Source organism: Petromyzon marinus, chromosome 4 (assembly GCF_048934315.1).
Source record: "Petromyzon marinus isolate PM22_M1 ecotype Great Lakes invasive population chromosome 4, UKy_Petmar_22M1.pri1.0, whole genome shotgun sequence".
In the NCBI taxonomy this organism is placed as follows: domain Eukaryota; kingdom Metazoa; phylum Chordata; class Hyperoartia; order Petromyzontiformes; family Petromyzontidae; genus Petromyzon; species Petromyzon marinus.
In genome coordinates this window covers 17,164,185-17,188,930 of record NC_133670.1, presented here as the reverse complement: position 1 = coordinate 17,188,930, position 24,746 = coordinate 17,164,185, and the positions used below count along the sequence as shown (strand labels likewise).

General features: G+C 51.6%; 1 protein-coding gene across 2 annotated transcripts; it reads left to right on the top strand.

The window, feature by feature from the left end:
* The first annotated feature begins 2,693 nt into the window (after positions 1–2,693).
* Positions 2,694–23,632, top strand: KLHL23 (kelch like family member 23). Of its 2 annotated transcripts, none has more exons than XM_076059003.1 (4): positions 2,694–2,795; positions 16,633–18,016; positions 19,958–20,110; positions 23,322–23,632. In XM_076059003.1, the coding sequence occupies exons 2-4, from the start codon at positions 16,669–16,671 to the stop codon at positions 23,630–23,632; spliced, it is 1,812 nt and encodes a 603-aa protein (XP_075915118.1). In that variant the 5' UTR covers positions 2,694–2,795; positions 16,633–16,668. The 2 variants fall into 2 exon arrangements, with proteins under 2 accessions (XP_075915118.1, XP_032801778.2); XM_032945887.2 differs by lacking the exon at positions 2,694–2,795 and adding an exon at positions 15,942–16,427.
* Positions 23,633–24,746: the final 1,114 nt, after the last annotated feature.

Below are 24,746 nucleotides of genomic sequence, written 5' to 3'. Positions count from 1 at the left end.
AGTGACGAGCCGACATTATGAGGTCCAGGGTTAAAATGCTAATTTCAGCCACCGACGATTCAGCTGGGTTCTGAAATGTAGCAAGATGGTCTCATCGTGGCTAACCAGTAACTGCACACGAATTCCATCACGCTCAATATGACTTTTCACTTAATTTTGCGCTTCATTCAAAATCACCATACGAAATGTATTAACGTCGAACAGACATTGATTAAACACTCCAAAATACAGAAGGGGGAGGAAATCAAAGGGAGGGACGTAGCACATCAATTGGTAATTTTATGCTGACCAGGATAACCTCGGCCATCGCGCTTGGAAATCACGTGGTCAAGCAGGGATTTATACCAAATACTCCTCTCAGGACTTAGTAATACCCTCATCTCGTTTTTTAAGTTCGTACGACTTCTGAATTCAAGAAACGTATTCGCTCTTATCTGTTACACCGTCGATAGTGCAGTTGCTGGCTGCTTCGCGATTTGGGCCTGTGCTCAAACTGAGTTAAAAGCAAAACAATCCCAACACCAGGAAGAGGAGAATGAAGAATACGGATCTGAAGAAAGATAATTGGCTTATCGAAAAGGTCGTAGTATGGCGAGTCGAACCATGATGCAGTACTCTTGGACGTTTTAGTCCGCAGTACTGATGGTGGACGATCTAGAAGACAAACTTCCGAGGTGAGAATAACCGATGCAGAACAGATGCAATTAAAGTATCGAACAATAGCCAGGTGCATTCTGAACATGCGGGCAATGACGAAAGAGCATACTGGTACGTTTCTGATCAAATAATTCGGAGGCCATTACTAGACGAGAAGAACTCGGGGAAGGAATGGAAGAGATTGCCGAGAGTCCTTTGACAGAGTGGGAAGTAACGGGGGCGACATCTGCGACACCCGGGGGTCCAAAGTGTAGGTGTCGATGTTTGACCCAACGCACATTTATGAAATCAACACCGTGGAGAAATGTAACTTGTGAGAGTCTCAACCGAGATAATCTTAATTCCATGAAAAGAGGCTTTTCAGATGAGAGGCCAGAATGAAATGCGTTTTAATAACATGACTCCCGCGCCTCGCACCTCTACTCCACCCCTCCCCACCTACCTCACGGAGACACTATACTCCTGTTCAGGGCTCCAGAGGCAAGCACGTGTGTGTTGAGTGTGGGCTGCGCTTGGCCTCGCTTGCCAAAGCTCCACGTGCATGTGTTGAAATCTCCCTTTGTTGGCAAATACAAAGCCGACTTGGTTAGAGCAGTGTCCTGTACACGTGTAGGACTACGAGTGTGTTGCACGTAACAAAACACGTTACGGGGGTATGCACTAGTGTATACGTTGCGATGAGGTTTGTTGGCATTTCCAGATTTTAACCGTGCTGATCATGGCAGTTGTTTGACCGTACTTGACCACGCTCGCCTGTGTGGATTTGGTGAATGGGGCGGCCCAAGCAAGAGCGGTTCGTATATCACTCGCCACTGACTGTGGCCGAAAATGGAACTCTAGTGGCTGGGTTTGGAACGCAATACCCTAACCACTACGCCACTGCTCACCACACCGTTCATTAACACGGTTAGAGATGTTTCCGCTAGTGTGTGTGCGTGTTATTTAATCTTGGTTCACGCATAACGCACAAGTATTTTGAACTTCTTTCGCACCGTACATAGCCAACCGTGGTAATCGGAGGTGCGAGGGAAGAGCAACGAACTAAACACAAAGAGCAGTTCTAAAGAAATCAGTTTTCAATCTAGAAATGAGTTTTCAATCTGCCCAGTGACCTGCCAGGTAAGCTAGTTACTTAGAGGCTGAGTCCACCAAGGGGAGGGCCCAGAGCCGGTTCAGATGTCACTCGCCACTTTTGAGACAAAGGCGGCCACACCATTCCCCTCGTACAGCACTTGTCCCAACAGCCTGTGTAGGCTACACGGGGGATCTTTGTTTTGTGTTGCGTGTGTACTATGTATGTTACGTATACATAGCACATGTATGTTTGTTTGTGGTGAGCAGTGATCTAGCGCACTGCGCTCCGAACCCGGCCACCCGAGTTCCATTTCCGCTCGTGGCCAATATCAGTGGTAGAGAATATTTTAACCGGTTCTGGGGCTCCCCTAGGTTGACTCGGCGCTGTGTTACCATTCGCATTGTGCAGACAAAAGCGGCCGGGCGTGGTGCTGCCACCCACCCCTAGTGTTAAAAAGGCTGCATGGGGTATCTTTGTCTTTGTTCAAACATGTTTTTGTTGTCTGTGTATGCTACGTGTATCTATCTATCTGGCTGGAGAGTGTATTTACTGAATATATGTTGAGCACGCGGCGAGCGGTGGTGGAGCGGTTAGCGCGCTGCGGAACGAAACCAGCGACCCGAGTTTGATTCCCGATCACGGCTAACAACAATCGGTGACGATTACCGGAACAGGTCCTAGGTCTTCCCTTGATCCACTCAGCCTCAAATTAGTATCTGGTGCGCTGTGTACACATCGTCACTTGGGAGACAAAGGCGGCCGGGCGTGGTGATGGCCACCCACCCCCTCGTGAGCAGTGCCGGCCTTCATAGGTGCTCGCTCGCAGCACTTGCCCCCAACAGCCCGTCCAGGCTATACGGGGGATCTTTGTCTTTGTGTGTGTGATCGTGTGTGTGCGGGGGGGGGGGGGTAAGGATGGGGGTTATGGGTGGTGCGTGGGGGGGGGGGTCCGCTACGTTAAAGACTCTAATCCCCGAAGCGCTCATCACCCCGGGAAATAAGAGAGAGAGAGGGAGAGAGCTCTCTGCTCGCGCGAGGCTGTGGAGCGCGCATCCCCAGCCGGGTAGGTGAATGGGACATGGGCAGCCGTCATCTCACGCCTTCAGTCATTAAGAACAGTCCCCACACACAGGTGTACTCACCGCTAACACACGTGGATACACACCGTGACACACACACGTGGATACACACCTTCGTGACACACGTGGGTACACACCGTGACACACACGTGGATACACACACCTTCGTGACACACACACGTGGATACACACAACGTCGTGACACACACACACGTGGATACACACACCTTCGTGACACACACACGTGGATACACACCTTCGTGACATCTTCTTTGGTTCTTTCGGTAAAGTCACGTAGAATGAGAATAAAATAAATATTCTCACGACGTTTTGGCCACAACACAAGCGGCCTTCATCAGGTGAAGGGACGAGACTGTCTTGTAGGACAGCGCTGGAGTGACCTTCGTGACAGACACGTGGATACACACCGTGACACACGTGGATACACACCGTGACACACGTGGATACACACCTTCGTGACACACACACATGGATACACACCGTGACACGTGGATACACACCGTGACACACACGTGGGTACACACACCTTCATGACACACACACACACGTGGATACACAACTTCGTGACACACACACGTGGATACACACAACTTCGTGACACACACGTGGATACACACCGTGACACACGTGGATATACACACCTTCGTGACACACACACTCACGTGGATACGGGGGATCTTTGTCAGTACACACCTCCCTGACACACACGTGTACACACACACAGGTACCACCCTATATACCGTCAACGAGCCGTTTGGGGCAAGTGCTGTTAGCGAGCACCTATGAATGCCGGCACGGCACACGAAGGGGTTGGGTTGCAAGAACCACGCCCGGCCGCCTTTGTCTCCCCATTTGGCGATGTTTACACAGCGTAACCAGGTACTCGCTCGAGGCCGAGTATCTCTGCCGTTGTAGGGCAGAAGCTGCGCTGGCGAAGGATGTAAGCTGCTGTGTGATTCGAGGAGCGTGCGAGGGCGCTTATTGTGTCGGTACCGTTAGGGGCCATCCATTTAGTGCGTTACGCACGGAGTGGGGAGGGTTTACCCAAATGCGTTACGCTTGCGTATGGGGGGGGGGGGGGGCTCTACTGACAATGTGCGCACGCATAGGAAACGGGGGGGGGGGGGGGTGAAGCCTCGATAATGATTTGTCTACATTGCCCTTCAAATTAGTTAGATAGTCCGGCGATGGACCATCTGTTTGCTTAAACGCGTTAATATTATTAAGGATACTTGATCGTTTCTGCGTGGATTAAATATCGGCCGTTCTATAGGATTCGGGGGGGGGGAGGGGGATGCGTCAGGCGTACGTACTCAGGTGGTGGGGGGCGGTGGTGTTAAAAGTCCGCGTGCGTACAGGGAGGGGGGAGGGGTCAAGTTTTGACAGATTTTTGCGTGCCTACTCAATTGATGGCCCCCCTTTTCGCTGTTTGCTATCGGAAGCGACAGAAGGCCGTGTCCGTGCTTTCTTTGCCTGCTGTCTCCGCGTTCACGTCTCTCACTTGGGCGGAGGGGGGGGGGTTCAGTGAGCGGTGGTAGATTCGTCGTTGACCGAGTCAGTTCCTGGGGGGGGGGGGAAGAGGTGGCACGTGTCCCCCCCAATGATCCGATCGAAATCCCTAATTCCGATCGGATCATTGGGGTTTATTATGAATACATCGGCAGTTTGCGACCCCCACTGCCACTGTGAGATGAAAGGACTATAGTCTGAGTCCATAATTGGCAATAAGTAACGGCAAAGCAGTTATAAGTGACTCACAGAATTGTGCGCAGTTGCGTATTCAGTACACGACTTCCCTGAAGGCATTCACCTTCAGCGAGCGCGATGCCGATCACACAACGCGGTTCGAATTCGACCCTCGATCGATGGCTGCGCCATCGCCGCACATGCGTCGAATAAAAAGCAAGGGACAAGTCCTCACTTACTAACAACTCCTCTATCATTTTTCATTGCTGGAGGGGTTGCCCCCCCATACCTGAAAATCCTGGCTCCGCTATTGCCCCCCCCCCCACACACACTTGACACCGGATTCCACACGCCTCTTAAATCATCAACACCACGACAACTAAGGGCACCTTGTATCGAGCAAATTGAATCGAACTCGTTCTTTAGACCGGAGGAATCCGATGAGCTATGAAGCTCTTTTCTTTCCCTCCTCTCACAGATGTCCAGTAGGAGTGGGTCAGAAAGTTACAACAGCAAACAGATTGAATTGGATGGGGGCGGTGGCGCAATTGGGTAATTCACTGCACTACAAACCCGAGTTCGATTCCTTGCTATGGATAACATCAGTGGTGAGTGACATCCGAACCGGTTCGGTATCCCCCCACCCCTTTCATCAACCAGCACGGACGAGCGTGGTGAAGTGTGCTCAAGAGATCCTCCACTATCAACGAACGTGGGTGAGGTTTTCATCCAGCCAAGGCCGTAGCCATGGAGTCAACATTAGAAAAAATAATAAAAATTTGAAAACTAATTTCCTGCCTAAAATAGAAAAAAAAATTCACTAACACATGGGATGGACTTTTCATTAGTTTTTTTACAATAATGTCTAATAGTGTATTGTATTACATTGCTCTGTTTTTTCTTTTTTACCTTTTCTTGTTTCATTGTATGTCATGGCAGAGATTAGGGATTCATCAAGTACAACCATAACCACAATCATATAAACAGAAATCTAGATATTGTGGCCAAGGTTTAGCAAATTGTTTTTATTTACATAGCATCGCAATTATGAATTTTTTTTATAGCAATATATTGGGGGGAACATTTTGAGAAAATTTTAATATTGGGGGGATGTGTGTCCCCCAATATATATTATAATTACGGCCTTGCATCCAGCAGTAGATTGACAAAAGGGCTGTACATGTAAATTTCCGCGATGGTAATCTAGCATACATATATAATACTAACGGGAAGTACCCAGCGTTGCCCGGGCGAAAAATATATTTCAAAACTTCTCTTAAAAACCTTACATATACATACAGATACTAAGGTATTGTGAAAGCCCAGTGGGCCGTTTGTCCATTTCTCCACCAACAAAATTTGAAAAAGCTTGCAAAAGTCCAAAAAATTATAGAAAGTGTGGGGTAAATAGTTGATCTAAAAGGTTTCCGAAAATTGTCGACCCACCTCCTAAAAATATATATTTACCCCCGCGTAGGTATATATACCTACGCACCCTACATACAACAGTAAGTAGTATCGATTGACTCTGTAGTTGTATCTACTGACTGTACAGTAGTATCTACTGAGCCAGTAGTAGCTACTGACTGTATAGTAGTATTTACTCACCATAGTGGTATATACTGACTGTTTTAGTATCGACTAACTCTATATAGCAGTATCTACCAACTCGATAGCAGTATCTACTATCACTACAGCAGTGCATACTGACTGTGGTGGTACCTGCTATGATTACAGCAGTGCATACTGACTGTGGTGGTAGCTGCTATGATTCCAGCAGTGCATACTGACTGTAGTGGTAGCTGCTATGATTACAGTAGTACATACTGACTGTGGTGCTACCTGCTATGATAACAGCAATGCATACTGACTGTGGTGGAACCTGCTATCACTGCAGAAGTGCATACTGACTGTGGTGGTATCCTGATATTGCTACAGCAGTGCATACCGACTATGGTGGTACATGCTTTAAACTACAGCAGTGCATACCAAATTTGGTCGTATCTCCTTTTACTCCAGCAGTGCATACCGACTGTGTTACTACCTCCTATGACGACAGCAGTGCATACTGACCGTGGTGGTATCCTGCTATGACTACAGCAGTGCATACTGACTGTGGTGGTACGTGCTTTAACTACAGCATTGCATACCGACTGTGGTGGATCCTGCTATCACTACAGCAGTGCATTCTGACTGTGGTGGTATCCTGCTATGACTACAGCAATGCATACTGACTGTGGTGGTACGTGCTTTAACTTCAGCAGTGCATACCGACTGTGGTGGTACCTGCTATCACTGCAGACAGGCAAAAAATGCCTTTTATAGGTTATATGTACAGTGATATACGACCTTCAGATTACAAATGCGCATTTAGCTAACATTGGGCATGACAAAAACCTTGCCCTTAACTCGAAGCCTATCCTTTGCGGATGGGAGGGAGGGGAGGAGGTAGGGTCCACGTGTCCTGTGTACGCGATGTACGCACATGGCGTGTGCAAGTGACTCATGTAAATTACGCGTGTATGTTAATGTGCAGCCAAAATTTAATTTACATGCTTGGATTTACAGGACTTAGCCGCGTGGATGAAAGCTGGGGTGTGGGGGGGAGGGTAGTGGGAGTAAGGAGGGTGGCGCGTGGGGATATGGGGGTGTAGGGGCAATGAGAGGGCGTGCGGGTGTGTGGGGTGCAGGTGACGAGTGAGAGAGATGTGGTCCACACGATGTGTACCGCGGCTTTATCCACCCACTGCTGGACAAGGGCCTCTGCGCGCTTTGCGGGATCGTGCGGTGGAGTGAAAGCGACGAGGGGTGGAGGGTGTGGGGGTGAGCGAGGGGGTGTGTGCTGGGGTGGAGCTGCTGTGCGGTACGGGATGGATTGGAACTGTGGTGTGCGCTTGAGTGGAGATTAGGTTGAGCACGGGATGTGAGTGTTCGCTGGATTCTGCGCGTGTGTGTGTGTCAGCGGGGAGCGGCTGTAAAGTGGTTAGCTCGCTGCGCTGCGAACCCGGGCGACGGAGATCCTTTCCCGTTCACGGCCAACACCAGTGACGAATATCTAAACTCGTCCTGTGCCTCGCTTCGGTCGACTCAGCCTCAAATGAGTACCCGGTGCGGTGCGTAAACATCGACACTGCGGGGCCACCGACCCCCTCGTGTGCGCGTGCCAGCAAATATAGGGGCTCGTTTAGAGCACTTGCCCCGAGAGCGTGTTAAAGGCTTTACGCGTGGCCTTTTGTCTCGTGAGTAAGCGAGGGACGGGGTGGATGGGAGAGTGCGGTGCTCCACTGCGGGTTGGGGTGAGAGCGAGTGATAGGATGGACGCGATGAGCGGCGGGGGGGGGGATGTGGCAGTGCACCGCGGGGTGTGTGCACTGCTGAGGGTCCGCAGGGAGCGACGCGGGGGCCTCTGCACACATGGGATGGTCCGGGTCACAGCTGCGCTTACTGGAGCAGAAGAGGAGAGAAGGGATGCGGTGGGGATGGGGGGGGGGGCAGTGGGGTCCCAGTTGGGGGGGGGGGGGGAGCGGAGAGAGTGCTGATATCTATGGGACATTTTTGCCAGCATCAAGGCAATGAGAAAAACAATAATAATAATAATAATAGGCTTTACCACTTCTGGAAATGAAAAAAGGAGTTAAGATTTTCAAACACCAACTGGACACCTATTGCACGGCATCGAGTCTGCATTAACTACACATGCTTTGTGGCAAAGCATGCAAACAAACATGCTCTGATTATAACATATGCATTGTCTTTGAAACGGATTGGCCTACACCAGAGACAGCCGTCTATATGGCCTTGTCCCACCAACGTGAGACCAGAGAAGGCAAACAGGCAACAGAACAAAGGCAATGCTCGTATCAAAGTATGAACAGCTCGGGTTGGACAGTTATATATCTATGGGACCGAGAGGAGCGAGATGGAGAGATAGCGATGGGGGGAGGTGGTAGGGGTGGTGGTTAAAGGGGGACAAGGAGAGAGTGGTGGGATAGAGCGAGAGATTACGATGAAGAGGAGTGATGTGGAGGCACAGGCGGGAGAGATGAACACGCGACGTGAGGGTGTTGATGCCCTGTGTAACTAAGGCGCACGCATAAGGTTGTATGCACCGTCTATGTTCGTGTATCTGTATCCCCGCATCTCTCCGTGTGTGTCATTTCCCGTGTTTATCTCTTGTATGTATATAAAACTTCTTTCGTACCGTACGTAGCCAACCGTGCTAATCGGAGGTGCCTGTCTCCCCGACTCGTTGTCTCTGTTTGTGCCGCTGTCTCATTTGAGACTCGTGTTTTCTATCTCTGGAGCTGTCTCCGCGTCTCTCTGTGTATCTTTAGAGCTCCCTACAGCCACCTATACACAGGGCTATGGTTAGTTTACTTCGGTCTTATTCATTTATATTTGTTTCGTGGTAATTCGTTGGAGGCACCCATAATACAGATCCATACCGGTCAACCCCTTATCAGTGCCTGCCTTATTACAGACCAATTCACACCTTATCGGTCACCCCGTGCCTTTATAAATCTCAACGTTCATTCTACAAAGTCCCATCACAAGGGAGAAACACAAACAAATAGACATATTTTTCTGCTCGTATTGAAACGGCTATACGCCGTATTGACCTGAAAACTACATTTCTCTGTACAAGAATATGGATAAACCGTTGGCAGATATGAATATTGTACTTTTAATCGTTAGAAAGCCTTAATAGTTATCCTTGAGCGAATCATTACATAACTCTAATGACGTTACACTAACATATCTGTGTGTGCCCAGGAAAGTCTCACTGAATCTCAAGACACCTTTGTTTTCGATGAAGTGTCCTGCGACATTTGGATGTGAAGCCAATTCCAATTCCATCCATAATTTAAATGTGTCACTGCTCTGACGTCACTGCAGTGCACTGTGGCAAAGATGTTTCCAGAAGCGGTTCCATAAGAGACGGACACGATCACAATCACACACGTGCACCCAGACGCGTGCACACACGTGTACCCAGACACACACGTGTACTCAGACACACACGTGCACCCAGACACACACGTGTACCCAGACACACACGTGCACCCAGACACACACGTGCACCTAGACACACACGTGTACCCAGACACACACGTGCACCCAGATACACACGTGCACCTAGACACACACGTGCACCCAGACGCGTGCACACACGTGTACCCAGACACACACGTGTACTCAGACACACACGTGCACCCAGACACACACGTGTACCCAGACACACACGTGCACCCAGATACACACGTGCACCTAGACACACACGTGTACTCAGACACACACGTGCACCCAGACACACACGTGCACCTAGACACACACGTGCACCCAGACACACACGTGCACCTAGACACACACGTGTACCCAGACACACACGTGCACCCAGACACACACGTGTACCCAGACCAACACGTGCACCCAGACACACACGTGTACCCAGACACACACGTGCACCTAGACACACACGTGTACCCAGACACACACGTGCACCCATCCACGCGCACGTGTACCCAGACACATGCACACGTGTACACATATATGTGTGTGCACATATATGTGTACACGTGTACCCAAACACACACATGTACCCAAAATACGCGTGGAAATGCATGGGCTTAATTTAAGCCGGCTCTGTCTGGATTAGGGTTAAAATCGTTTTTCTCACATTAAATTTTTTTTATCGATTACCGGTCTGCCACACGTATAAAATTATCTCGCGAAATAAACATACGTGCAGTTATTTACCCTTTCATCTGACAAAACCCTAGACACCACATCCAGTTATATATCTCGATGTGGCTGAGGATATACTTGTTAGAGTTATGTCTCGAAGGCCCACTCCAGCGAACCTGGGACCCGGAAATTGTTCAGCGAGAGCAGAAGCCTCGCCAACAGTTTAATTCACATGACCGCCGTTCACCACGGCGCTTGTGGCATGCGAGGTGCACTTTGCGGCCACGTGAAGTGTCGTAGGCCCACATTGACAGGAGGGCACGAAACAGACTCAGGTGCTATGGGTTGACTGACTGAGATGTCTGGCAGATGCACCAAATGTGTTAGCCACGATGCAAACTCTCTGCGCATTAGCTGCCTGGCGCTCCGCTCGTTCTCGTGAGCGTCGCTCCCCTGCCCTCCGTTGTTGCTCCTCCACATGGGACCAGCTTGACACCGCTGGTACTAGTCACCGGCAAGTTCAATCAGCTCCACATCATTCTGCACCACATCAGCTCCGTCTCTTCTCTAGTGCCTATTGCGCCCGTTTAGCCCCATTTATCCGGCCGAACAGAAGCTGATTGAGCATGCGGTGGCTGGGCATGCGGGTCTACGTGACCCAGCCGACACAGCCTCCCTTGCCAGATATATGAGTACTGTACGTATATGGGTGATTGGGTGCATGAGTGAGTACCACCGTTGAGTGACTTATTGATTAATGAGCGAGTGAGTCCGTGAATGAATGAAAGAGAGCGAACGAGTGGACTGACCACTGGTCTGGTGAGGAGTGATCAACAGTTCGGGCCCCGGGTTTAAAATAGCGTGGTCTCCGCTCCCTATAAGGGTTCTATCCCTTCTCCCCTTCGCGCTCTCCACCCCCCTTTCTCCACCGCACACTCTCCCCGCCACTCTCCCTGCAGCTCTCTCCTACCCTCTCCCCACCGCTCTCCTCCACTCTCCCTACCCTCTCCCCACCGCTCTCCTCCACTCTCCCTGCCCTCTCCCCACCGCTCTCCTCCACTCTCCCTGCCCTCTCCCCACCGCTCTCCTCCACTCTCCCTGCCCTCTCCCCACCGCTCCTAATGTGGAAGCGACGCGCGGCGCGTGCCGCGTGCCGCGTCGGGCGGGGTGGCAGGGACGAGTGGCGACAGCGCGGGGGAGAGTCGAGAGAGCCAGGGGAGAGAGATTAGAGAGCCAGAGGAGAGATAGCGGAGAGTCGAGAGAGCCAGGTGAGAGCGATTAGAGAGCCAGAGGAGAGATAGCGGAAAGTCGAGAGAGCCAGGGGATAAGATAGCAGAGAGTCGAGAGAGCCAGGGGATAAGATAGCAGAGAGTCGAGAGAGCCAGGGGAGAGATAGCGGAGAGTCGAGAGAGCCAGGTGAGAGAGATTAGAGAGTCGAGAGAGCGAGGGGAGAGAGATTAGAGAGCCAGGGGAGAGAGATTGGAGAGTCGAGAGAGCCAGGGGAGAGATAGCGGAGGGTCGAGAGAGCCAGAGAGTCGAGTGAGCCAGGGGAGAGAGATTAGAGAGTCGAGAGAGCGAGGGGAGAGAGATTAGAGAGCCAGGGGAGAGTTCAGAGAGCCGGGTGCCAGTGATAGAAGAGTAGAGGAAGCAGGCGAGGAAGGAGAGGCTGAGTTCACCTCATCAGGGAACACTCGATACGCTCCTCACGGCGCTGGAAGCCGGCAGAGAGATACGCAACTGGGACGGCGTCATGAGTTCTTCGGAAGAGATGGATGAAGAGATGACGCTAAAGGAACAGGAGGAAGAGGACGAGGGGGAGGAGGAAGAAAAGGTGAAGGCTGAACTGCGGTGGAACAGAGGGCGCGCAGCTGGAGGTTGTCCACTTCGATTGCAGAGGAGTGGGGGACGAGGTTTAGGAGTGAGGAGGTTGGCTATGGGTAGTTCAGAAGAGTGTGTGCTTGAATTGTGATGTGTGGTTGGTGCATTGTGACTGGAATAATCGCAGCGATGAAACTCTCCGCTGCTCCTGACGCGGTTGTCTGACTCTGACCACCTGAACGTGACATTGTGGTTGTTGCACTGCGTCTACCATCATCATACGAAAGAAGAGGAAGAAGAAGCTGGTAACTGAACTGTGCTGGTGGATTTGTTGTGGTAGTGGGGGTGGGGATTGTGCTGTGGGTGGTGGCGGAGGGGGGCGTGTGGTTGGTTTATTGTGGTGGTGGTGGTTGTGCTGTTAATTGTCGTTGGTTTGTTGTGGTTCGTGTGTTGTGGTGATCGTGCTGTGTGGTTTGTGGGGGAGGGTGTGCGGTTGGGGTGCGGTGGTGGTTGGGTCGTAGTGGTTGGTTTGTTGTGGTTCTGTGTTGTGGTGGCGATTGCGATGTGTGGTTGGTGGTGGGGGAGGGTTTGTGATTGGGGTGCGGTGGTGGTTTGGTTGTAGTGGTTGGTTTGTTGTGGTTCGTGTGTTGTGGTGGCGATTGTGGGTGGTGCTCTGGGTGCTGGGGGTGTGTGTGTGGTTGGATTGAGTTTCTAAATAGCTGGCGCCGAATTTGACACTCGCACCTGTGCACAAAGCACCTATTTATCCACGTGTAACTAAGCATGCTTGAGGTCACGCTGGTCGTCTTAACATATTTGATCCATTACCTATTTACTCTGTGTGTGCATTCATCATCATCATCACCACCACTACGATTGTCGTTCAGTTTATAATCATTATAATCCATATGATTATCATCATAATTATCCACCAATCCATTATCGCCATAATTTTTCACTCGACCTTCCACTTCATTAACACATTAATAATTACTGGACAATCATTAGCAGCGTCATCTTTGGCACAGCAAGCGTCCTCGTTATGATTGCCCGATCTTTTAGCATTAGCATCATAATCATCGTACAGATCTTTTAAAAAATGATGTTTTGACCAATTCTCTTTTGAGTGAATATGTTTCTTGTGCGGAGGAGTCGGAATACAGTGGGTGACACGTGAAGCTCCGCTCTACGGACGGATTCACTAACCCACATCCCCACGCCGGTTCAGATGCAGCGCAGCGTGCAGGGAGTTTTTGCGAATCGTTGCGTGATCCACCAACCCCTGCGTTTCCAAAGCGCTGGATCACAGGCGCGCGAGTGGTGCTGACCACGTGGCTACCCGCATTTGATTACACTCCAAGACGCAGCGCTGAACTTTAGCCAGGTATGGCCGGTTGGCGACCCAATCAATGATATATCCACATCCGGCACACCACATCCAGTATTCCTCGCGCTATACCCTGACTATTAATCACGTCCATACTCCAGTCTACCAGCGACTCGGAATATATAGTGATAAATTAATCCCCGCTAAGACTGTATGAAAAACACATCACGTCCCCTCCCCTGTGTCGAACCACGGCTGTAAGACAGCCAATAACCTGCGTTAGAATACGCGTGAGCCAATAGTCAACATCGTGTGACTTGTGCTAAAATGCACGTGGGTCCACAGTAACAACGACGCTATGTTCACACGGAGTGCAAACGCGAAATATTTGTGCGTTAATGCGCAAGATGTTGATGTTGGCGAGTGGATGAAAAGATCCATAAATTATGACGTCACCCTGCTGCTCTATTAAAGACCGGGAGCAAGTGAGGGCTTTACCATTCTGGCGAATTGCCCGATGATGCTGGATGTAATTACCAGCGAAACGTCGTACTCAAACTGTAAATGTTGTGGATTCACTCTTCAACACACCGGTGGGCTAAAGTAGTGAACTATTTGTCTTTTGTCAACGTGACACTTTTTTGCTGATTGGCCGTGTCGGGTGGTGGAGGGTTACGACACATTTATAAATAACGCGATCTAACCCAAAAACCTTTATTATGAATAATATTGGTCGCGAAAGCCTACGTGTTAAACATAACAGCCATGTTAGAGCAATCAGCCGGCGCTGGTGAGATGTTGGAGTTAAGCCCTGAATCTGGTTCTCTCTCTCTCTCTCTCCCATGGGGTTCATAATGGCTGTGTTAGAAAGACTGAGCCAGCATTGCTAAGATTCTGGGTTCAAGCGCTGGGTCTCTGTCTCTCATTGTTTATATTGGCCATGTCAGAGATACTGAATCCGCACCGTTGAGTTCCTGGGTTCGAACTGAGCTCGAGCCACCTGCGATTAAACAGAGTTCTCAAGTGTAGCGAGCTGATGGAGCAGAAAAAAACCCGTCACATTAAATGAGTGTTTCCTTCACGTGATAAATCCAGCTCTTAGAATGTAAAAGTTGGATTTTTTGTCTTGATTTGAAGCTTTCGCGACTGCAGGAATCCATACTCTTTGGTTCTTTCGGTAAAGTCACGTAGGTAGAAATAAATAAATAAATCTCGACGTTTCGATCGCAACACAAGCGATCCTCATCAGATGGAACACCCACAGGCGCCTTCAGAAAGGTGAGAGACTCGATCATGTGAGCCTTCTTGTCTCGTAGTCTGTTAAAAGCTCTAACAGATGTGTGAAACCCTCCCCGTAGACGTGGTTCAATCTTGTTTGAACCACCGTGGGATTGAGCAAGCGAGGAAGTCGCGTGGAGAATGTTTTGTTTTTATTTTCTCGTGACCACGTGTCCCCTGGTTACACGAACACTCGAATAAACAAGGGCATTTTTGGACTCCTTTTTTGAGTTCACAGCGCCGAGCTGTCACCGCAGAGATCCTGGTTTTTGAACCCAGGTTCTCAAGTGCAGTCCGGACGAGACTGGTGACGGAGTGGCGGCCAAAGGATGGGGAATGCGTCCAAGACAATGACAGTCGCGAAGATGAAGCTACGATATCAATTGGTGTGCAGGCGTGAGACGGGGTGGTATCAGCACCGGACCGTGATAGATGGTAATTGCATTGAGGAGGGATTTCAGCACAAGAGTGGATAGACAATGGATTACGACGATCGTGATAATCGTGATCTATCTTTATTTGAAGCTTTCGTGACTGCAGGAACCTTTTCCCACGGCAGCTGTCCCGCCGACTTCAGCAATTTTAAAGCTCCATACTAATGGATCCTTGCAGTCACGAAAGCTTTAAATCTAGAATTGATAACCTCTATGGGGAGGGCTTTCACCTATCTGTTAGAGCTTTTAACAGACAACGGGACAAGAAGTCACAGCTCATCGAGACGCTGACCTTCCTCAAAAGATGCCGCGATCACAAGCTTAAAGGTCGTGATCTGAGCGTGGCTTGTTTCACTCCAGCGTTGTCCTCCAGACAGTCTCGTCCCTTCACCTGATGAAGGCCGCTTGTGTTGTGGCCGAAACGTCGTGATTTGTTATTTTATTTTTTACCTACGTGACTTTACCCAATAGAACCAAAGAGTATGGATCCTTGCAGTCACGAAAGCTTTAAATCTAGAATCCCCCGTAAAGCCCACACAGGCCGTTCGGGCAAGAGTCATTCGTGCACCGATTCCCGGACATAGTTAACGTCAGTGGCAATTATCTCAACCGGTTATGGGCCTCTTCCAGGTCAACTCGACGTGCATGAGTCGCGTACCTGATGCGTTATGTAAACATCGCCACTGGGGATACTAAGGCGGCCGGGCGAAGTTCTGGCTATATCACACCCCCTCGTGCGTCGTTCCGGCCATCATAAATGAGCAGGCAATACGCCTCGTTCCAATATTTGGCCCTCCACATAAATACCAAAAATCTAACTATTTACACAGCCACACGCATTTGTACACGTAGGTCCTTCGTAGGTTCAACACAGGCACAGACAGCCACACGCATGGGTCAAGGTAGGTCCTTCGTAGGTTCAACACAGACAGCCACACGCATGGGTCAAGGTAGGTCCTTCGTAGGTTCAACACAGACAGCCACACGCATGGGTCAAGGTAGGTCCTTCGTAGGTTCAACACAGACAGCCACACGCAAGCTCTCGCACACTGCCGTGCACGGAGCAGCGCGAATGACGAAGCAAACAAGAGGAACAAACAGACACGGGCAAATATGTGACGGGGTTGAGTCCATTGTGTTTAGTTTCGAGTCGCGCTTACGCCGACCAATCTCCTCCCTCCCTCCCTAAATCCTCCATCCCTCTCTCTCTCTCCCCCCCTCCTCCTCTCGCCGCGTGGACGCGCACACGCGCCCGTGCGCGCTCCCTGCCCGAGTGGGCGAGAGGGAGCGGGCTGGGTGTCGTCCTGCGGGCGCAGTGCTCTCTGCTGACTGATCGGCTGTCTACAAGGGGTGCTTTACTGCCCCGGGTGGGTGCCCAGTGGCCTGGGTTCCCAACTGCCTTGGTTTCTGACTGCACAGCTGCCTTCTTCCCGACTGCTTGATCGCTGAGCACCTGTGTCGTCTAGGCCGACTGACCGAGTGCTGTACTGTTTGCCTGGCTCCTGATTGCCGGTATGCGACTGTGTCCCTGACTGCCTCTGCCCCCCCCACTCCCCTCCCTGTTCACCGCAGGTCCCCACGGCCCCGCCGCGTCTCCTCGATCCGGCGATGCCGAGCCGCGGCCCCGGCGACCCCGTGCCCCGGGGAGGCCCTGAGCCAGAGCGAAGCGGGTACGCGTACGCGTATACGTGCGCGCAGCACCCGAGCGAGATGCTGCGCGCTCTGCACTCCTTTTACCAGCACGGCCTCTTCTCGGACGTCACGCTCGAGTGCCACGGGCAGCACCAATCTCCTTCTCCTCTTCCATCGCCTCATCATCCACCTCCATCATCCCCATCCTCGATGACGGCCCCGCGCCGCTCGTTCCGCTGCCACCGCGCCGTGCTGTCCGCCTGCAGCGCCTACTTCCAGGCAATGTTCACGGCCGACATGCGGGAGCGACGCTTCTCGCTCGTCGTGCTGCCGTCCGTGGAGCCCGACGTGATGGAGACGCTCCTGCGCTTCGCGTACACGTCGCGCGTCTCCATCACGGAGCGCAACGTGCAGTCCCTCCTGGCGGCCGCGGACCTGCTGCAGTTTGGCGCCGTCAAGACGGCGTGCGAGCGCTTTCTCGTGCGCCGCCTCGACCCCTCCAACTGCCTGGGGTTGCTCGCCTTCGCCGAGACGCACGCGTGCCGCCGCCTGGAGCGCGAGTCGCGCCGCCTCTCCGCCTCCGCCTTCGAGGAGGTTTGCGCCAGCGACGAGTTCCCCGAGTTGGAGGCGCGCCGTCTGCGCGCGCTCCTCTCGCGCCGGGACCTGGAGGTGTCTAGCGAGGAGGCGCTGCTGGGCGCCCTGGCCGCGTGGGTGGCGCACGCCCCGAGGAGCCGCGCCGCGCTGCTGCCGGAGCTGTTGGAGATCGGGGTGAACCTGCGGCTCCTCGACACCGGGGTGGATGAGGCGCTGGTGACAGCGGCCGCGGGGGCTGCGTCCTCGACCGAGGCGCTGCGCTCGACGCTGCGCTCGGCGCTGCGCGCGGCCGTGCTGGGACCGTGCCCTCGCGTGGAGCGCGCCTGCTCCGCTGAGCTCTACGTGGTGGGCGGCTACCACTGGCGGCCCTTGGCCGAGGTGCACGCGTGGCGGCCCGGGCAGGACGCGTGGAGCGCAGGGGCCGCGCTCCCGGAGCGCGCGCTGGAGAGCTACGCCGTGGCAGCGCTGGGGGCGCGCGTGTTCGTGAGCGGAGGGTACCGCGGCGAGCGCGTGGAGGAGGCGCTCGCCTCGCTCTGGGTCTACAGCTGCGAGGGAGACCGCTGGACCCCCGGGACCCCCATGGGGCTACCGCGCTACTGCCACTGCGCGGCCAGCGCGCTCGGATGCGTGTTCGCCATGGGGGGGTTTAGGGACGGGGCACCCGCCAGGGACGCAGAGCGGTACGACCCCCTGAAGCGCGAGTGGACGCCCATTGCGAGCATGGAGCACGGTGAGGGCTCGTGGTGGTTAGGGGAGGGGTGGGTGGGGGGTTACATGGTATGCGTGTGGTTTTAGGTCGCTGATTAGCATAACAAAATATTGGGGATGATAACAGTGGTGATGTATGCATGTACAGGTTGCTGAACTTCTTTCGCACCGTACGTAGCTAACCGTGCTAATGGATTTGTTGATGGTGCGTGTGTGTATGCGAGGTTTATTTCACTATGAGTGAGGTTTAGCACATTTTACGTGATGACGATGATAACGAAGAAGATGATGATGATGGCTATGGCCTTTGGCAGTGATCACAGTGGCACTGATGTGAATGGGTTGTTGTAGTCACGTTGATAAGACTGACGATATTGACAGGCCGTTGATTATTCCAACAATGCCGTTGTTGATGGAGGGGGGGGGGGGGTGTTTAATGGTGTTGTTTGACGGCCGATGATGTCAGTGGGAGATTGTTGATGTTGGGAGGCCGCATCGGGTCGTGGATTTTTCCACTGTCTCCATGTAAATATCAGACGTTGAAACGTGACAGAATCTCCCCCTTCGCCACCAGCGTGGCGCGGTGCTCAGCTTCTCTGAATTTAGCGGTGGGAAAACTCTACTTTGCCCGTGGACGGGGGCTGCTGTCTCATACAGAACGGTCACTTAATTTGCAGAACGCGGTTCCTAATGAATCCTGACGTCATGTTGTAAGGCCATAGTTTCACCTTGTGTCAGATAACGGCTCAGGAAAACGTTTTACTGTTGTTTAATACGAAGCCACTGCAGTTATGCACTTTTAAATCTAGATTTAAAAACTAATTTCTCCCCAACTACTTTTTCTGTCGAGTTTGTTGTCCTTCCCCCGCACCTCCGATTAGCATGGTTGGCTATGTACGGTGTAAAATAAGTTCAACACACTGTACATACATACACGCTTACGCTTGTTGACCCGTTCTTGCTGAGTATGAGAACTATTTTTGAGGAGGATCTTGCTAAGTTTTTACTGTTTCCCAATTCAGTGTTTCCAATTTGGATCGTAACGGCGACAACGCAATGACCGTTGTGTAGGCCACTGTGCGAGCAAACGACGCGTGGGGCACCACGGTGGGGAGATGTTAACAACCTCGCTTGTTATACAGGAGGTCGTCGGTTCGATTCTGACCCTGACGCCTGTGTATTTGGAGTTTCGATGTTCTCTCTCCCCGTGGTCGCGTGGATCTTTCTCCGGTTCCTTCGGTTTTTTTCTTCCACATTTAGAATCAACATGCGTTTAGAGTATATTTGGCTGCTATACATTTCCACACGATAAGCCACTTTGTTGAGACATAATTCGTCGCCAAGTCGCTTCTGAAAATGAGCGAAATAGCTCAGTGGGCCTTACCTGGATAAAAAAGACAGTTTAGCTTTACATTATTCTCATTACACCCGCAGTAATATCCAGGGCGGCCTTACGGATTAGAACCGCCAATCTCTGCAACAAGCGGCGAACGCGCTACTGCTAGCCACGGCACTGTCCATGCTGTCACAGGAGAAGAATCAGACGTTTATTTCTCGAGTAAAGCCCATTGAGCCAAAAATCTCTCTTTCACGAAAATGTTATCAAGTTTGTTTAGTGTTACGCGTATGCGTTGGTCGTGTGCATGTGAAAGTGTTGTATGTAACTGTGTTTGTGTTTGTATGTGCTATACGTGTAAGCGCTGTCTTGGGTGTACAATCACGATTATATTATCTGAACGGATCCTGGGCTTCCCCTAGGTTGACTCAGCCTCAAAGTAGTAACCCGGTGCAGTGTGTAAACATTGCCACTATGGAGACAAAGGGGCTGGGCGTGGTGCTGGCTGCCCACCCTCCCGTGTGCCCTGCCGGCTTTCATTGGTGCTCGCTAACAACACTTGCCCCAACAGTTTGGTAAGGGCTAAACGGGTGATCTTTGTTATTGTTGTTGTGTTTATTCTCCCAGGTGTGGGTAACGCGACTGCGTGCTCGTTCAGGGACTGCATCTACGTGATTGGGGGGCACTCAGGCTGCCACGGGGGGTCTTCACTGGGACACGTGCAGGCCCACCACGCGGAGCGGAACCAATGGAGCTCCCTCACTCCCTGCCCTCATCCCGGTACCTCCAGTAGCATCATCATCATCATCACCATCAGTCAATCCATCATGATTATCATCATCATCATCGTGATCATTGCTCAACCCATCGTCATGATCAATCAACCAGTGTCATCATCATCATCATCCAAATGACGATCATTGATCCATCATTATCATCGCAAACAGTGGTTAATTTATCATTATCAATATCATAACCATCATGGTAGTTGGTCAACTTATCCAACATTATCATAAACATCATCGCAGGATTATCACATCTGCTGGCCCATTATCATGACCATCACCATCGGCATCAGTGGCATCCTCAATCAACATCCTCATCGTGGTCATGATCATCACCATCACCCGTCAATCCATTATCGTCGTCATCGTGGACAAACACGATGTGTCTTGCTGTTCAACCAAGTATTGGGGCGGCAATTTAAATGATGATGATCATGATCATAATAACGATTATGAGGAGTGGAGCGGTGTCGCAGTGGGGCACCATGGTGACGAGATGTTAACTACCTCGCCTGGTATGCAGGAGGTCGTGGGTTCGTTCCTGAACCCGATACCTGTATGTTTGAAGTTTGCATGTCTCGCTCGCCGTGGTTGCGTGGATTTTTCACCGGTTCCACCCGTTTTCCCCTCTACATTTAGAATCAACGTGCGTTTAAAGTATTTAGCTACGAAAAATTTGCACGTGATAAGCCACTTCGTTGAGCTATCATGTATGGTCCAGGTCGTTTCTGAAAAAGAGCTACGTAGCCAGGTGGGCCTTCTTCTTCTTCTTCCATTTCGCGTCTTGGGTTTTCCACATTCAGCAACTTCGCAAATTACTCTTTCCATCTCTCTCTAACATTGATCTCATCCAAGATTGTTCATCATTCACTGTTCTTCGCGACATGCATATGGTCTCAATGTCCCTGGTTTTTCTGTCTCTGGCTCTTGCCAAACGGCATACCATCTTCTCGCCTTCGTTGCTGTCAAGCTTCTGGTAGAGTTGTGCAAACGCTGTTGCTTTTACCATTGCTACCACCTCGCTTTGCCTCACTTTTCGCTGCCAGGTATTCATCCAGATGGCCCTTCTCTCCCGTGTTCTGTCACTTCCCTGGTGAAATTCATTTTTTTTAATAGTTTAGTTTAATGCACTTGCTATACTGAACCTAGCGATCTGAGTTCAGTTTCCAGCCACGGCTAACGTCAGTGCCGAGTGAAATCTGAACCGATGATGGTCGGTTCGACACGGTCGAGTGCCGCACTGGCCCACGTGGTTAAGTTCATGGTGAAACAAACCCCCTCGTGACCTGCACGCAGCACGTGGCAGCCTTTATCTCGCAGTGAATTGACAAAAGGCTGCTAATGACCTATCATTTAATAATGATGACCAAACAGGCAACGCTACTCGTATATCATGGACACACACCCGCAAACAGTAATAGGCGCACACAGATACAATAACGGCACGCGCAGACACACCACGGACACCCAAAGCAAACGGACCGTGCCCCTGAAGTGGGTGTCAGGTTTTCCACACTGAGCTGCGCTCTTTATGAATTTTCCATAAGGTGTCGCATTGTGGGGGAACACGATGTGTGTGCTCGCGTGCTCGCGAGCGTGCGTCTGCGCTCCGAGCCACTCGCTCCTCACCCGCTCCCACAGAGGGTGACGTGCTCGTGGTGAGGAGCGGGGGGTGAGCTGGGGCCACGTAAAGGTTCACCAACCCCATTCCACCACCTCACCTCAGCCCACCAGCAGTTACTAATAGATCATGTGACTGGCGTCTCATTCAACATATCTGTCTCTCTACAAAGGTAAATTAACACAAGTACGGCAATACCCCGGTTTACGTCGGGGGGGGGGGGGGGTGCGTTCCTCAAAGGTGCGACGACGTATATCGAAACGACGTAAATCCAAAGCGATTTACAGGGTAGGGTGGTGGAGGCGATGGATAACGAAAGAGGACGGACGATGCTGTCAGCGACGTAAGTAGCGGGGTTGAGGCGACGCAAATCGGGTTAGCGGTGTCATTGATAAAGCGACGAAGTATTCGCGAAACGACGTAAAATGGGGAGACGTAAATAGGGGGTACGTTTATACTGCGTATATTAATGTACTCGGCCCATCAGCCTGTCGCATTTGTGCTGTCTGTATTATTGTCCGTACGGCCTTTCTCATCACCGCAGTTTTCCTCATCTGTGGTGTAGTCCGTCGACTTGTCTTCTTCTGTCCGACTTGTCTGCACTTTGCTCTCTGTATCGTCTCTCATGTGTACTGTCCCATTGGCCGATACAAATAACACGTTAATACACTCTGTTTTCGTATATTAGCGTGTTTTCATCAGGCGAATTGGATATAACGCGATCGAGTGAACAGAACTACGTCACCCGAGTCGGAATAAGCGGCTGTTCGGCTGCCTCGTCGCAGCATCACACAAAGGCAGTGGGATGCTGCTGGATCCTTCTAGATCTACCCAAGCGCCTCAGTCTTTGTTCACCCTGCGTTACGTATCCCGCATGTTATCACGGACTGTGCTTTACCATATATATTATTTATTATAACGCAATGTTTCCATAAACGCGGTGTTCTTCAGGAAAGCAATTGCCTCGTTATCGGAGAACAGGCTGCATATAGAGGACTGCAGAGCTTGGGCAATTGTTTGGTAGCGCCGGCTCATCGCCTGGCTGCTGCTCCTGCTGCTGCCCTTAATGTCACTCGCCTCTGGTTCCCCCTCGCGCGCCTCTGCGCTGTTCTCTCCCTCGCTGGAGAGCGAGCGAGGGAGAGAATTTAGTTTTTCTCTTCTGCCTCGTTCAATTCCATTCGTCAGCCTAAAGCGCGAATCAGAAATGCGGTCATGCATTTTGTTCGCCGATCGTCGGCACGAAAATCGATGTGAATAGATGAACCGGTTCATGAGTGCGATTACCCCCCACATGTCTTCTTCAACGCGGTGCCGCTGTGTGAGCTCCCGCGGGCACTTGTAGGAAGATCTTTAGATTACACATGCGGAGTTGATGCGGCACCAGGAGGATGTGGAGCTAAGTAAACTCCCTGATGACCGGCACCGGAGGTGTCACGGTCGGCCTCTGTGGAGGAGGTTCGCGAAGGACGCTACTGGGCAGCTGGGAGGCAATCGCTCTCCCAACAGCACTCCACTCACCTGCGAGCATCTCACCCTCACCCCCCGAAAGCCACCCGACTCAAACCCTCAAACCCTCCCCCCACAGAATACGGCCTCTGCTCGGCGGTGCTGGGGGGCCTGATCTACGTCCTGGGGGGCCACAGCGCACACGTGGACGTGTACGACCCCGAGCGCGGAGAGTGGCGCCCCGGGGGGGTAACCGTGGAGCGGCGACTCGAGGGGGGCTGCGCGGCGCTGGGCGGACGCCTGCTCGTCACGGGGGGCTACTCGGCCGAGCGGGGGGCCTACTTGCAGAGCGTGGAGGCGTACGACCCCCGCTCCGGCGTCTGGGCGCTGGCCGGGGCACTGCCGGGGCCCATGCGCTCCCACGGGTGTGTGGTGATTCACGGCGTGTGACAGGGGTGGGTGTGGTAGGGGGTGGGGTAGTGTGGGTGGTGTGTGGGAGGGGGGTGGGTTTGAATTGTGCGGAGCGTCAGTCTGTGTGTATTTTGTGCGGTGTGTGCCAATAAATGGGGCGAATATTTGAGACGGTCATGGCTCTTGCCTAGGTAGGGGGGACAACAGGGGTCAGGCGTGGTGTTGGTCCCCCCCCCCCCCGCCAGCCTTCATAGGTGCTCCCCAACAGTAATTGCCCCAATAGCCTGTTAAGACTGTACGGGGGAATCATCGTCTTTGCGGGAGTATGCGTGAGTACTTATGGGTTTGTACGGGTTTGTATTGTGGGGCTGCCTACGTGTAACACTTGTGTGTGAATGTCCTCGCGTGTGCTTAGCTCAGTGTTAGAGAGGAGCAATGCCGCAGCTGCTCACAGAGGCACCCCACTACGAAGCCACCGTGCCGGGTGCGATTGTGAGCCGCGGCTCACATCCGTGGCGAGCGATACGTGAACCCAGTCATAGGCCTCCCCCCCCTCCACCACCACAGGCTGACGGGTGAGGCGTTTAGACATCAGCCCCTGGGGAGACAAAGGCGGCTGGGCGTGGTGTTGACCACACTACAGCTTTGTGCGTCTTGCTGGCTTTCATTGGTGCTCGCTAACAGTACTTATCCGAACAGTCTGTTACAGGCTAAAAAGACGATCGTTTTTGTCTTTAGTATTTTAAAGCAAGTGTGTTTGTGTGATGGTGTGACCCGGTATTTATGTAATATTATGAATGTGCACTGGTATGCGTAGTACAGTAATGTATTTATATAATGATAATTGGAAACTGTGTTAATATTAATTAATATTAATATATACTGTATATATTTTTATATATTTTTGAACGGCACCTTCGAAACCATCCTGACTAGAATGTCATTTTGTATTTTTCTACCAGGCACAATTTTTTTTTACCTTCTGTACAAAATATATTTTTTGCAAAACCATCACCGGAGTATAGCAATACATCAAAATAAGAAATATATACTTTGCAACTGTGGACGGTGGTGACTCAAATGTAACAATAATATAGGGCTATTATTATGGATAGGTGGACCCTGTACTTTAGTGGGAGTGACATACGCTGAT

Coding starts and splice junctions, on each gene's coding strand:
- KLHL23 (XM_076059003.1), top strand. CDS start 16,669: ATGCCGAGCCGCGGCCCCGGCGACCCCGTGCCCCGGGGAGGCCCTGAG. Junction 18,017..19,957: donor CATTGCGAGCATGGAGCACG/GTGAGGGCTCGT, acceptor TTATTCTCCCAG/GTGTGGGTAACGCGACTGCG. Junction 20,111..23,321: donor CACTCCCTGCCCTCATCCCG/GTACCTCCAGTA, acceptor CTCCCCCCACAG/AATACGGCCTCTGCTCGGCG.